The sequence below is a fragment of the Oncorhynchus tshawytscha genome, linkage group LG09, assembly GCF_018296145.1.
Source record: "Oncorhynchus tshawytscha isolate Ot180627B linkage group LG09, Otsh_v2.0, whole genome shotgun sequence".
Taxonomy (NCBI): domain Eukaryota; kingdom Metazoa; phylum Chordata; class Actinopteri; order Salmoniformes; family Salmonidae; genus Oncorhynchus; species Oncorhynchus tshawytscha.
Window position 1 is genome coordinate 37,938,275 of NC_056437.1, and position 15,125 is coordinate 37,953,399.

Consider the following 15,125-nt stretch of genomic DNA (forward strand, 5'->3'; position numbering starts at 1 on the left):
ATTGATCAACCTTAAGATGTTTCTACAACTTGTTTGGAGTCCACTTAAGGTAAATTCAATTAATTGGACATGATTTGGAAAGGCACACACCTGTTTATATAAAGTCCCATAGTCAGTGCATGTCAGAGCAAAAATCAAGTCATGAGGTCGAAGGAATTGTCCGTGGAGCTCCGAGACAGGATTGTGTCGAGGGGAAGGGATCTGGGGAAGGGTACCACAACATTTCTGCAGCATTGAAGGTCCCCAAGAACATAGTGGCCTCCATCATTCTTAAATGGAAGACATTTGGAACCACTAAGACTCTTCCTAGGGCTGGTCACCTGGCCAAACTGAGCAATCGAGGGAGAAGGGACTTGGTCAGGGAGGTGACCAAGAACTCAATGATCAGTCTGACAGAGCAGAGTTCCTCTGTGGAGATGGGAGAACATTTCAGAAGGACAACCATCTCTGCAGCACTCCACCAATCAGGCCTTTATGGTAAAGTGGCAAGACAGAAGCCACTCCTCAGTAAAGGCACATGACAGCCCGCTTGGAGTTTGCCAAAAGGCACATAAAGGACTCTCAGACCATGAGAAACAAGATGCTCTGCTCTGATGAAGCCAAGATTGAACTCTTTGGCCTGAATGCCAAGCGTCACGTCTGGAGAAAACCTGGCACCATCCCTACGGTGAAGCATGGTGGTGGCAGCATCATGCTGTGGTGATGTTTTTCAGGGCCAGAGACTGGGAGATTAGTCAGGATCAAGGGAAAGATGAACAGAGTAAAGTACAGAGAGATCCTTGACAAAAACCTGCTCAGGACCTCAGACTGGGGTGAAGGTTCATCTTCCAACAGGACAACGACACTAAGCACACAGCAGTGGCTTTGGGATGTCCTTGAGTGGCACATCCAGAGGCCAGACTTGAACCCTATAGAACATCTCTGGAGAGACCTGAAAATAGCTGTGCAGCGACACGCATCTACCTTAATTACCTCGTACCCCTGCACATCGTCTTGGAACTGGTACCCCGTGTATTTAGTGATCATTATTCCTCCTGTTATTATTAACATTCAGTTATTTTTCTATTTTCCGTGTGTCGACATGGGCCAGCATCCCCGTGGAACGCTTTCCGCACCTTGTCGAAACCTTGAAGGGCCAGCCCATGCCACTTCAATATTTTGTCTTGCCCATACACAATCCATGTCTCAATTTGTCTTAGGTTAAAGAAGGAATTTTAAGCCTTATCTCCTATCCTACATCTACACTAATTATAGCGGATTTAAGAAGTGACCGATAATGGCTCATAGCTTTCACCTGGATTCACCAGGTCAGTCTGTCATGGAAAGAGCAGGTGTTCTTAATGTTTTGTATACCCAGTGTATATATTTTTGGGATGTACAGTAGCTCTTTACTCCTCCTCTCGTGCTTCCCCCCCTCCCTCCCTCCCCTTCTCATCCTCCTCCCATCCCCTCCTCTACCGAAGGATGACCCAGTTAGCGGCGATGCCAGGACTGGCTGGCTGCTCACACTCCCAGAGCAGTGGAGGAACGCGCAGTCAGCAGCAAGGCTAAGACCCGGACGTGGCTCTCAGGAGACATGTGACACCTCCGCAGACACACCACACACACACACACACACACACACACACACACACACACATAGACATAGACCTAAACACTTACATACAGTACACGCAGATAGAGTAGGTACACACACATACACACACACACGCTGCCTCAGGGCTGCTCGGTGCAACCTCAACAACAGCCATACACATGAAGCCTCTGAACCCCACAGTAGGCGGGAGTTAGATCCTGCTGTCAATCAATAGCTCACATAGCTAGGCCAATGGGACACCTTTCTTACTCTGATACCCTACAGGTAGAAGTCTGCAAGTGTATAAAAAAAGTTTACCAAGGTTAAATGGTGAGTAAAACGTAAGTTTTACGGTTTATTAGTCATATGTACAGGATACACATGCTATACACAGTGCAACAAAATGTTTACTTGCAGAAGAACAGTACAATGGGTCATTTTGACAAATAATTCCTATTTTTGAAATCTTTTTGAATCAAGGTTATACTGTGTTATTTTCCTCTGGAGATTGGTAGCGCTCCTATTACATCCAAACGTCATACAATGATTTGATTGACAGCACATGATAACAAGGTGGTTTAATGTATAAAGCGCAGCTGAGGCTTTTAGGTGTGTGTGTGTGTGTGCCACAGATCATATAAAAGGGTGTGTGTGTGTGTGTGTGTGTGTGTGTGTGTGTGTGCCACAGATCATATAAAAGGATTTGTGTGTGATGGTGAATATGGAGGACTCACCACTAATATAGCTGCTTCCATGTAAAGGAAAGCTGATAAAAAAAATGCATCAAAGTGAGAGGGGTGGATTATTATTTGTGTTATTTGTATAACCAACCATGCTATTGAAATAGGTTTGGACAAAACCCTTTCTCCTCTCTTGCCAGCTGTTGTCCAGTGTGTGTTATTGAGGGCAAGCGAGGGTTCAGGGAAGAGTAATCTGTGACCTGTGTTTGACCACCTCTCCCTACCTCTCCAAGGACAACGGAGGAATATGATGCAGTATTTGACTTGGTCCGTGACGGGTCTCCTAAGTGTGTTTCCTTTCCTTTATCATTTAGACGGTATAGTATTTGAGAGGTAATCTGGAGTTGATGTTGAGCCACACAAACTGTTGATGTTATGTTCTATATGAAGTGCCTTGGTGAGAGCTGTAATGTTTTTGCTGTATGGGCGGGTATTTGTGATGTAGAGTGTTGGTTTGGAGCTAAAAATAGAAGTTTTCATAACATTTAAATCATAAATATTATGATTTTTGAGCCTCATGCAGTGTAGTTAATGTAAAAGCAATGCTGTATCATATCACCAACATACTAAAGCAATGCCATGGCTATGAATCAGCACTATACTCCTCTACTTTAGTGTTGATGAACTTGAATGCAAGAGCTGTGGCGCCTCTTGGCCCAACGCCAAATCACGTCACCCCCTTGATGACTCATTGGTTAGCTGCCTTGGTGCGTTCCAGTTGTAGGAGAGCGCTGTCTGTCTTCCCAGTCCACAGCAGAGAAGCACTCAGTCTTCATCATGAACTGATAGCGTTGGAAGCTCAATATCTTTAAGCAGGTTGTTACTGGTTAATGACATTAAAGACACTGCTATTAATGCCTTTGGCATAAATTCTGTGTGGAAGTATTACAGCACTGATAGATCTGGAGCTGACGCTGTTAAGGAGTCATTCATTTCTATATAAATGCAATCCGATTCATGTTGAACTACATTTGACCTGACATCATTTAGTCGACTGGTCGATTGTTTAGTCGAAAGCCTGTTGGTCGACCAAGATTTCTTCAGTGGAGCAGTCGTAACGTTAAAAAAACTATGTCATGGTGCACAAGACACCTGTCTGATTCGCACCTGTGTCAGTGTACTTATCCATCGCGGAGGCCATGTGGTACTAACATTTTATATGGTTATATTATGTAAAACGTAATGGTGCAACACTAATAAATCAAATATTATTTTGTAACAAATGCGCTTTCTCTCGTGTTGGATACAGTCACTGTCCACGGTTCTGAAACATAATCTTCAGTGCGCCTTAGAATTGGCGCCTTTCCCTATGTTGCTACTGTATGTGCTTAATAGCAACGTTAACCAGCCTATTGGGATTGAGAACAATGCAGCAGAGGCAGCAGCATTGATGAGAAAACAGCCCGTGCCTTACCCTAATTGTCTAAGAAAATTGAGGAGAGGAAACCCCAACTTAATTAGGTCTACTGTAAAATCAATAGCCTAACTGTTAAATGTGCCTGGCTTTATAAATCATCCATATAGATCTACATAAATAAGAGAGATCTTGTTTCTGTTGCCTGTTTGAGTGTTTGTTTAAAAGCCTAGTGATTCCATAAGCACCAAGCCTCATGCCATGGCAAATTGTCTGATAAAGCAATTTCACCGATTTGGCTGTTTTAAATTTTTGCTATGCCGTAATAAAGGCTTTACTATTTTTTGTCGTTCGAAAAGACTGCTATTACTTATTTATTTGGTGTTGTTTACACTCTTCCGAACAGGCAGAAAAATTATACTGTAATCTGACAGCACCTGTTTGTCACACATAATATACATGCAGCTCTCTCTCATATATCCTCCTTTCTCTTGATCTCCTTCTTATTGGTCTTATTACAGTTATTATGATCACCATAATATTAAGTAATGTCATTGTCATTAGTAGGCTTTATATAGTATCCTTGTATATAACCACCATCGAGCTGTAGGCCTAAGAGTGCGTCCTGTTCAGTCTTGATAGGGTAACTTACTTAGGCTTATTTCAATATATAGGCTACTATATCAATCAATTAATCACTCATTAATTCCTTCATGCCATCACACAGCATATGATACATTCATGCTTTGAAATGCAAACAAGAATTTTTGTTTTCAAATTAAATAACAAAGGCTGCTTTCAATAAATAGCCCAAACAATAAATAAACTGCAAATCATGAACTCATGCAACTGTTTTTAGTCTGCTGTAATAAAGGCTTTAAATTGATTTTGTTTTCATTAGAACATACTCTCTGATACATTTATTTATTTAGAGTTACTTACATGGTTCCAAATGGTCAGAAAAAAATAATAATATTGTAATCTAACAGCAACTGTTTGGTACACATAATACTCACGCAAAGCTTGTTCCGATACCCTCAATTTTCTTGATCGCCAGTAGTTTCTACAACTAAGTCAAATGTCTTCCACAGATCTGACTTCCCCTTTCCCTCCTGAGCAACCAGCAAACATTCACCTGTTTCGAGTTTCTTTTCCACGTCCTCTGCATCCATTTTGCGGTTACTCTGTTCGGAGTTTGTTATAACCAATTTATTAATGTGATTGACAGGTCAGGTCCTTTTGGTCACATGCAAGTGATGCTTACATGTTTCACATAAAAAGTGCAAGGGTTTAGAGAATGTTTTTACTAAAATAATTTGGGATTTCAGTAACATACCCTTTCAGTCCTCTCGGTCGACCAAGATTTATTTTAGTCGGGGACAGCCCAAAACTACAAACAGTGCATTCCGAATGTATTCATACCCCTTGACTTATTCCACAGTTTGTTGTGTTGTTTGTTGTGTTAGTCTGAATTCAAAATAGATGAAATAAAACATATTCTCACCCATCTATACACAATAACCCATAATGACAGTGAAAACATGTTTTTAGAAATGTTTGCAAATCTATTGACAATGAAATACAGAATATCTCATTTAGATAGGTATTCACACTCCTGAGTCAGTATTTTGTAGAAGCACTTTAGCAGCAATTAGGGTTGCACATTTTGGGGAATATTCAGAGGTGGAAACCTTCCGTGGGAATTAATGAGAATATATGGGAATTAATGGAAATATATGCAAATGTAATATTATTACCATTTCAATATAGATGTTTTTTGGATTGGATTGGATATATTATATATATTTACCATATCATAAACCTTGTACCTTATCATAAGTAGACATAATTGCAAATGATTAAGTCCTTCCAATAGAAATAAATAAAACAATTGAGTTACGAATTGAACTTTTATTAAATGAGTTGACTCTTCACATGGGATGATTTCACTGAACAACAAAAGAAAGGGAATATTGAATGATCCCTAGTGATCATCACATCTCCCAGAAATGTTTTCAACATATATCTGTAAATTGAAAGTCTAGAAACTAAAGCTTTGATTGTCTTCCTCTCAGGCGTCCATGTCTTTTCCCTGGACCTCCTCAATGTCCACCTCTTGAACATCAGACTGAGGCCTCATCTTCACTGTCACTTTCCAACCTTGTTGAGGATGGCTCGTTGTCAGGCTCAAAAAGCCTCAAATTTGCCCGGATGGCCACCAATTTTTCAACCCTTGTATTGGTCAGCCTGTTGCGTGCTTTGGTGTGTGTGTTCCCAAACAAGGACCAGTTGCGCTCTGAGACGGCTGATGTTGGTGGGATTTGGAGGATGATTGAGGCAACGGGAAAGAGCCTCAGATTCACAAAGTCCCTTCCACCAGGTGACTGATGAAATATGTTGGCACGACTGCCATATTGCATCTCCATCCCAAATCCCTTGCTTGGAAGTGTACTTTGCCAGTCTGCCAATAAGGTGGTGAGACACGGTAGTGATGACACCATAAGCCTTGTTGATCTCTGTACCAGACAGGATGCTCTTAACAGCATACTTGGGGTCAAACATGTATGCTGCAGCGTGTATGGGTTTCAGGCAGAAGTCTTCACGCTTTTTGATGTACTTCAGAACTGCAGTTTCCTCTGCTTGGAGCAACAGTGAAGTGGGCAGTATTGATTTCTTCTCTTACATCTGCAAGCAGAGTCTGAACATCAGACAGGATGGCATTGTCTCCCTCAATCTGTGCAATGGTTACTGCTATAGGTTTCAGGAGTTTCAGGCTGCTTAGCACTCTCTCCCAAAATACATCATCCAGGAGGATCCTCTTGATGGGGCTGTCCATATCGGCAGACTGTGATATGGCCATTTATTGGAGAGACTCCTCCCCCTCCAGGAGACTGTCAAACATGAGAGGTACCTCCACAATGGGTGTTGCTGGGCAGCTTCAATGTGGTGCTCTTATTCTTCTCACGTTGCTTGGTGAGGTAGATTGCTGCTATAACTTGATGACCCTTCACATACCTAATCATTTCCTTGGCTCTCTTGTAGAGTGTATCCATTGTTTTCTGTGCCATGATGTCCTTGAGGAACAGATTCAATGCATGAGCAGCACAGCCAATGGGTGTGATGTGAGGGTAGGACTCCACCACTTTAGACCAAGCAGCCTTCATGTTCGCAGCATTGTCTGTCACCAGTGCAAATACCTTATGTGGTCCAAGGTCATTGATGACTGCCTTCAGCTCATCTGCAATGTAGAGACCGGTGTGTCTGTTGTCCCTTGTGTCTGTGCTCCTGTAGAATTCTGGTTGAGGGGTAGAGATGTAGTTAATTATTCCTTGTCCACGAACATTTGACCACCCATCAGAGATGATTGCAATACAGTCTGCTTTCTCTATGATTTGCTTGACCTGTACTTGAACTCTGCATCCAGCAAATTAGTAGATAAAGCATGTTTGGTTGGAAGGGTGTATGCTGGGCGAAGAACATTCAGAAATCTTTTCCAACACACATTGCCTGTGAGCATCCGAGGTGAACCAGTTGCATACACAGCTCGAGCAAGACATTCATCAGCATTTCTCTGACTACGTTCCTCCGTTGAGTCAAAAAAACTTCTGATTCCAGGAGGACCATGAGCTGTTGCTTTCGATAAGGTTAATCATAATCACCTCTGACAAAAGTCCATCTACTTCTATTCGAAGTTGCTTATTGTGAGCGCTGAGGGAACTTTATGCACTTGGCCAGATGATTCTGCATCTTTGTTGCATTCTTGACATATGATTTGGCTCAGTATTTGCAAATGTACACAGCTTTTCCTACATTAGCTGCAGTGAAATGTCTCCACACGTCAGATAGTGCCTGTGGCATTTTCCTGTAAAGATTAGAAGAAAATTAGTAAAATTAACAACAAATACAATCCCATGTACAGAAGAATAGTTAAGCAGTTAGATTAAACAACTCCTTTGTGAGATAAATGTTTTAAAATGAAATGTATTGAAACAGGTGAATTAACACTCCTCAGTTAGCAGGCTCAATCAAGCTAAAACCTACATGGTAGCAAAAACTAACTAGCTGAAATTGTTAACAAGTTAGAAATGATTTAAACACACTTTGCTGTAGGCTACTATTTACTAGTTAATATACAATATATTCACCCCACCTAGTATTGTAATCAAAACTTACCAGAAAGCATGTAGTCCTTGGCTCAGACAGTGTAGTAGTGTGGGCTCAATAGCATCTCATTAGTTTGCAAGATATTGAGAATCAGCTGTACATGTGATGGAAGAATGCACTGTTATCAGCTAACTTTTTTGATGAATTTAAGCAAAATTCCCAAGCTTAAACTTCCCATGGAAGGTTTCCGACCGTTTGCAACCCAAGCAGCAATTATAGCTGTGAGTCTTACCACACCTGGATTGTGCAATATTTGACCATTTATTCTTTTCAAAATTCTTCAAGCTCTGTCAATTTGGGAGTTGATCATTGCTAGACAACCATTTTCAGGTCTTGCCATAGATATTCGAGTAGATTTAAGTCAAAACTGTAACTCGGCCACTCAGAACATTCACTGTCTTCTTGGTAAGCATCTCCAGTGTACACCTTCCTGTCTCCTCCCCTTCATCTACACGGATTGAAGTGGATTTAGAAAGTGACATCAATAAGGGATCATTGCGTTACACTGACTAGGTGAATCCAGGTTATGTCATGACAAGAGCATATGTTCTTAATGTTTTATATGCTCAGTGTATATTTGGGCTTGTGGTTGAGGTTTTTGTCCTGCTAATAACTGAATTCATTTCCCAGTGTCTGGTAGAAAGCAGACTGAACCAGGTTTTCCTCTAGGATTCTACCTGTGCTTTAGCTCCATTCCGTTTCTTTTTTATCCTGAAAAACTCCTGTCATTCATTAATGGCATACTTCTGGATTTTGGATACCATTTATTATGTGTCTGCGTGCAGTTTGAAGGAAGTTGCTAACTAGTGTTACCCATAGACTTCCAGTCATTGTGCTATCTGCTAGCATAACACGCTAGCAGATACACAGAAACTCTGTCAGTGTGCTAACGCTACTTAACATTGGCTTGCGAAACTATCTCTTAACTTCCTTCTTACTGTACACAGAGACACAAACATTTGACTGATATGATTGTTGTCGTGTTCTCTGATAAAAGTTGAATCTCCTCTCGACCACTCTCCCCATCTCTCTTTTCTTAAGCAATATATCCATCCTTCCTTTCAGATCGACGCGGTGAGTAAAAGAAGTAAGGAGTCAGAGGCTGCCTTCCTAAGCGTGTACAAGAGATTCATCGATGTCCCAGGTAAGTCTCAGCTCAACCGTGTGTGTGTGTGTGTGTGTGTGTGTGTGTGTGTGTGGAATAGAGATTTCACAGGGATTTCCACAGCAGCCGAGGCACCCTAAACAATTCCGGCATGTTTGAGACACACGTCTCTTGCGCCACACACACTTCTGATTACTTTTCCTGATGTTCCTGAGACGATGTGCCTCCAGGAGCTTGTGGGGAAAATGAAGGGATGGGAAGGACATGATGATTTCAACACACTGACAGACGCACAGTCACTATTAATACCAGTGTTGTTGTCCATGGAGATCTCCTGGACAGTGTTTTTTCCACCTAACAAAAGCACTGAGGGACTTCCTGGCTAGGCTGACTAATAGTGGGACAGTCAACAGGGGAGGGTGACTGGAGTATGTGTTAGTCTGTGACGGACTGGGATTTCTGAGCTGGCTTGTGTGTGTGTGTGTGTGTGTGTGTGTGTGTGGCTGTCTGGGAGGCTGTCTGGGAGCCTTGTCTGCCTGCAGTACATTTTCTCCTTGGTGAACCTTATGGAAACACATGCGAACACACACACACACAGGCCTGTAGGAGCAAGCCGGTCTGCTTGGGGAACCACTTAGTACATGCGTAAATTACTGCTGTTGTGGTTTGGAGATCCCAGCCCTGCCTAGGATCTCTAAACCACACCACGCATTCACACACAGCTCAAAGCCTACCAAGACAGACAAGCAGCACCTAGAGACCTTTGCCTTGGCTCCCGTACATCAGTCCGTGTTCCAAGTGTGTGTGGGGGGGAGTCCAGGAATGTCTGTGTATTATCAGTGTAATCTGGAGCCTGTTCATTCTTGTCTCCACGTCTGTATGTCTGAGGATGAATAATCACTACTCCACTGATTATCACATAGGTGTGTGTGTGTGTGTGTGTGTGTGTGATCACACACACCTTAACGTCAGTGTGTATCCACCCCTTGGAGCTCTGCTGAACACACCAGGGAAAATACACACCCTCACACACACCCTACCTGACTCTCACCCTGATGACACTTGGCGGTAGAATGTCAAAGTTGACAGGTGTCTCCACCTACTGTCTTCCCTCTCTAGCCTTCTCATAAAGCCTTTGGGAATATTCCACTGTTCTCACAGACAGCCTAGTGTTCTGCAGCAGGCTGGAGTGGCTGCACTGAGCAGTTGGCACTCAGTCTCACTCCTTCTGCTCCGAGCACACACACACTCACTCACTCACTCACCCTCTCACTCACACACACACACCCTCTCACTCACTCACACACACACACTCTCTCTCTCACTCACACACACACACTCGCTCGCTCTCATTACTCACACACGCACAGAACCTCGCCCATCCAGACAGTGTTGGTGCTGCCACTGCCTGTCTAGTGAAGGGACAATCTCCCAGTTATAAGTTCCAGGGAGGACAGGAAGAGAGATATTCCGACACATTGTGGTCAGTCCGTCTGTGTTGGAGAGAGTAGCAATGGAGTGGTAGGCACTGGGACTAGGCCGACAGAGACAGGCTAGATGTGATACAGCCCTGTACTGTGACAGCACTCATCACCATAATGTTACATTATGACCTCTCCTGTCACACTGTAGTTCACATTGACAGTTGTTTTCTAATCATATGGGGTCATTCAAAGCACCCTTAACAAGAGAGGATATCATCATCATAGATAATATTGAAATGGAATTAAAAGATTAGTTCCCCATCCAACCCTTCAAGAATGTCGGTACTACTGTAATTTTTTATGACGAGAAGTCAAAGTGCATTTTCACAATCAAATAAGGATTGGTGTAGCGGGGGAACAGGTTGTCCATGGCCAGACCAGAGCTCTTGTTTCCGAGTCTTAGATGAACACTTTGTGTGATGACGCAGGGCGTTAGAACACCGCGCGCCGTTGTTGACATAACAGATCTTTTGATAATGCTGTTGTGTCCTCATCGGCTTGACTGGTACTCTAGACTGCTTCTCCCTCCAAGGACGTGGTGGAGATAACTTGGCCCTTGTTTCACGTAACAGAAGGACTATCTTAGTGGGGAGAGGAGTTTATCAGATTCACAAGGCACTGGTGTGTTTGACGTGGTGTGTGCGTCTTTTCCACAGCGCTTTCAGAAAGTATTCACACCCCGTGACTTTCCACAGTGTGTTGTGTTACAGCCGGAGATTTTTTTGGTGACTGCCGACACACAATACCCCATAATGTCAATGTGGAATGATGTCGGCCTGGAATATATGCTCTTATACTCTCCCTCTCGCTCTTCCTCCTTTTACCTCCTGTTGTTTACCCCTCTCTACCACTCTTTTCATATCCCTCCTCTTCCTCCCCCCTTTCCCTCTCTCTCCCTCCTTCTCTGCTCTCTCTCTCAGGGCCAGGGGGGCTAATGTAATCATATGATTACATAATTAACCCAGCTGTCTCATTAAAGAAAATCAACTGGAATTGGGGCATAATTAGTCATACGGCAATTAGTGGCCGCGTCGATGCCGGGCACTGATGAGGCCAGGACTGGCAGCGCCCAACGTGGGGGGGGGTTAGAACACCCTGCCAGTCTCCAAATGCCTCCCATCCCCATCCCCATCACCACAATTTCTGACCTTGATTCAAAAGAGGACCACAATCAGTCATTGACTTTTTCATCAGCAATGTATTTTACAGCTTTGATTTAATTCAGTTTATCAATATATACATTTATCAATCCACCGTTTCCACCACTGTGGGTTGTGCCATTGGCTGAGGACCTATCACAAATAGGCACGGTAGTCAAGAGTGTAGTTGTGCAATATATGTTCTGCAAGGGTGTACATTATTTTCATACAAGCCCGCTTTAGTCTGTTTACAGGAATGTATTGTTGTCCCATGGGTTTCTCTGCCCAAGCCCCAAAGATAAGAAAGTCATCATCATTGTCCTGAATCCTAGCTATCGCCCCTCTTCCTATCTCTATTTTCCTCTCTCATTCATTCTCCCTGCCTCTCCCTTTCTTGCCCTTTTTCTCTCCCTCTCTTCATCTCCTTTGTCTGGGCTACTTGTTCACGTGTGTGTGTGTGTGTGTGTGTGTGTGTGTGTGTGTGTGTGTGTGTGTGTGTGTGTGTGTGTGTGTGTGTGTGTGTGTGTGTGTGTGTGTGTGTGTGTGTTGCAACCACAGCAGCGCTGTCTCAGCACTCCTGCTCTACTCTGTACGAATGGGGGCAGCTATACATAGCTCTGCTGCTCTGGCACACACACACACACACACACACACACACACACACACACACAGGACTCATCATCAGTCAGCCTCATGTGACTCGCCCTGGCCACTGCCAGGGACACAAAACCCCACAATACACCTTATTGTTGCAGTGCCTGGATTGATGTTTGAATGGAGTGAGAGGTAGAGGTTAGAGACAGAGAGAGAGTGGTAGGGAGGGATGAATGGACGGGTGGGTCTTAGGATCTCCTCAATGAACCGATCTTCAGAACATGCTACACTAATACTAGTCATATATACACCAAGCTGTTCCACTTTGAAAGGCTGCTCTGGTGTCAGACATGCATGGTGGATGTGCATCGTCCAATCCTGTGTAGTCTGATTAGTAATGTATATTGTTGACTTGTATAGCGATTAGTGATTTCTTGTGATTGGAGATGCATAATGAGTAGTAACATAAGTGTCCTCTCCCGTCCCATCAGACCCTGTGTCGGCCCTGGAGGCTACCCAGCAGCTACAGCTGAAGGTCCAGAGGATGCACGACATCGAGACGGAGAACCAGAAGCTCCGCGAGACGCTGGAGGGCTACACCCAGGAGATCGCTGAGGTCAAGAACCACGGTGAGACTGAGACACACACTCTTATTTGGTTTTATTTTGGGTAGATCAGCTTTGATATTGCAGATTGTGGCTTCTATCAATGTAATTGTCTGAAACATTTCCAATCACCCATATCCATTTTATATATATATATATATTTTCTTTAATAATGATTAATATTAGGTATATTTTCCTTCACATACTCTTTGTACCTACAGTGCATTAGAATAGTAATCGGACCCCTTGACTTTCTCCACATTTTGTTACGTTACAGCCTAATTTAAAAATGGATTCAATAATTGTTTTCCTCATCAATCTACACACAATACCCCATAATGACAAAGCGAAAACAGAAATACCTTATTTACATAAATATTCAGATCCTTTGCTATGAGACTTGAAATTTACCTCAGGTGCATCCTGTTTCCATTGATCATCCTTGACAACATGATTGGAGTCCACCTGTGGTAAATTCAATTGATTGGACATGATTTGGAAAGGCACACACCTGTCTATATAAGGTCCCATAGTCAGTGCATGTCAGAGCAAAAACCAAGCCATGAAGCCAAAGGAATTGTCCGTAGAGCTCCGAGACAGGATTGTGTCGAGGCACAGATCTGGGAAAGGGTACAAAAAAACTTCTGCAGCATTGAAGGTCCCCAAGAACACAGTGGACTTAATTTTTAAATGGAAGAAGTTTGGAACCACCAAGACTCTTCCTACAGCTGACTGCCCGGCCGAACTGAGGTCAGGGAGGTGACCAAAAACCTGATGGTCAGTCTGACAGAGCTCCAAAGTTCCTCTGTGGAGAAGGGAGAACCTTTCAGAAGGACAACCATCTCTGCAGCACTCCACCAATCAGGCCCTTATGGTAGAGTGGCCAGATGGAAGCCACTCCTCAGTAAAAGGCACATGACAGCCTGCTTGGAGTTTGCCAAAAGGCACCTAAAGGACTCTCAGACCATGAGAAACAAGATTCTCTGCTCTGATGAAACCAAGATTGAACTCTTTGGCCTGAATGCCAATTATCACGTTTGGAGGAAACCTGAATTCTTTCATAATGCACTGTATACTGGACGAGAGTGATCAACTGGGTTTGAACCGGTGGGCCACAAAAATTGGTTGGCTTGCTGAGCTAAAGCCATAGGCATTAGCTCAGGGAGCTAACACAAGCATTCACCGACCCTCTTACAATGGCAAAGACTCTCCATTGAGAGACTTATCAATGTTCAGCTGTCTTGGAAAGGGATGGAACACCACAGCGATCTGGTTAAAAGAATAGTAAAGTACATGTGCTATGTTAAAGGTTTGAAGATATCATCTGTAATACGGATACCGTTTCAATGGCCGATGTGCAAGGAGCTACAATTTTCAGAACCTCTCATCAAATGCCGTAAAACAGTTAACGGCTAACATCAAGTTAGTGGAGCATCAGTTGAACCAAAGTCCTTCCATAACCCCAAAATATACTGTAAATACTGGACAAAAATATAAAAGCAACGTGCAACAATTTCAACCAGTTACAGTTCATATGAGGACATCAGTCAATTGAAATAAATGAATTAGGCCCTAATCTATGGATTTCACCAGACTGGGCAGGGGGGGAGTCATGGGTGGGCCTGGGAGGGCATAGGCCCACCCACTGGGGATCCAGCAAATCAGAATGAGTTTTTCCCCACAAAAGGGCTTTATTACAGACAGAAATACTCCTAAACTGTCCGGGTGGCTGGTCTCAGACGATCCCACAGATGAAGAAGCCGCTTATGGAGGTCCTGGGTTGTAGAGGTTATACGCAGTCTGTGGTTGTCAGGCCGGTTGGATATACTGCCAAATTCTCTAAAACGACGTTGGGGGGTGGCTTATGGTAGAGTAGTGAACAGTCAATTCTCTTGCAACAGCTCTGGTGGACATTCCTGCAGTCAGCATGCCAATTGCACGCTCCCTCAAAACTCTGAGATGTCTGTGGCATTGTTGTGACAGAACTGCACATTTTAAAGTGCCCTTTTATTGTCCACTGCACAAGATGCATCTGTGTAATGGTCATGCTGTTTAATCAGCTTCATGATATGCCACACCTTGTCAGGTGGATCGATTATCTTGGCAAAGGAGAAATGCTCACTAAAAGGGATGTACGTTTGAGCGAAATCAGCTTTTTGTGCATATGTGACATTTCTGGGATCTTTTATTTCAGCTTATTTCAGCTTATTTCAGCTCAACATGGGAACAACACTTTACATGTTGCGTTAATATTTTTGTTCAGTGTAAATCCTTTTTAATAATGGCTCACCTCCCCCATAGCCCCTTTTATGACAGTAGCCCCTGGGCAGGCTTTTCAGGTGAAGCCCCATTGTATAGGCCTTT

General features: G+C 43.3%; 1 protein-coding gene across 5 annotated transcripts in view; it reads left to right on the top strand.

Annotated features, from left to right (window-relative positions):
* Positions 1–15,125, top strand: part of LOC112257918 (homeobox protein cut-like 1) — a 266,499-nt gene that overhangs the window by 144,898 nt on the left and 106,476 nt on the right. For all 5 annotated transcript variants that reach the window (XM_024431855.2, XM_024431859.2, XM_024431858.2 and 2 more), the window contains exons 4-5: positions 8,900–8,978; positions 12,648–12,785. In XM_024431855.2, coding sequence (XP_024287623.1) covers positions 8,900–8,978; positions 12,648–12,785 — 217 coding nt within the window. The remainder of the gene's footprint in view (positions 1–8,899; positions 8,979–12,647; positions 12,786–15,125) is intronic.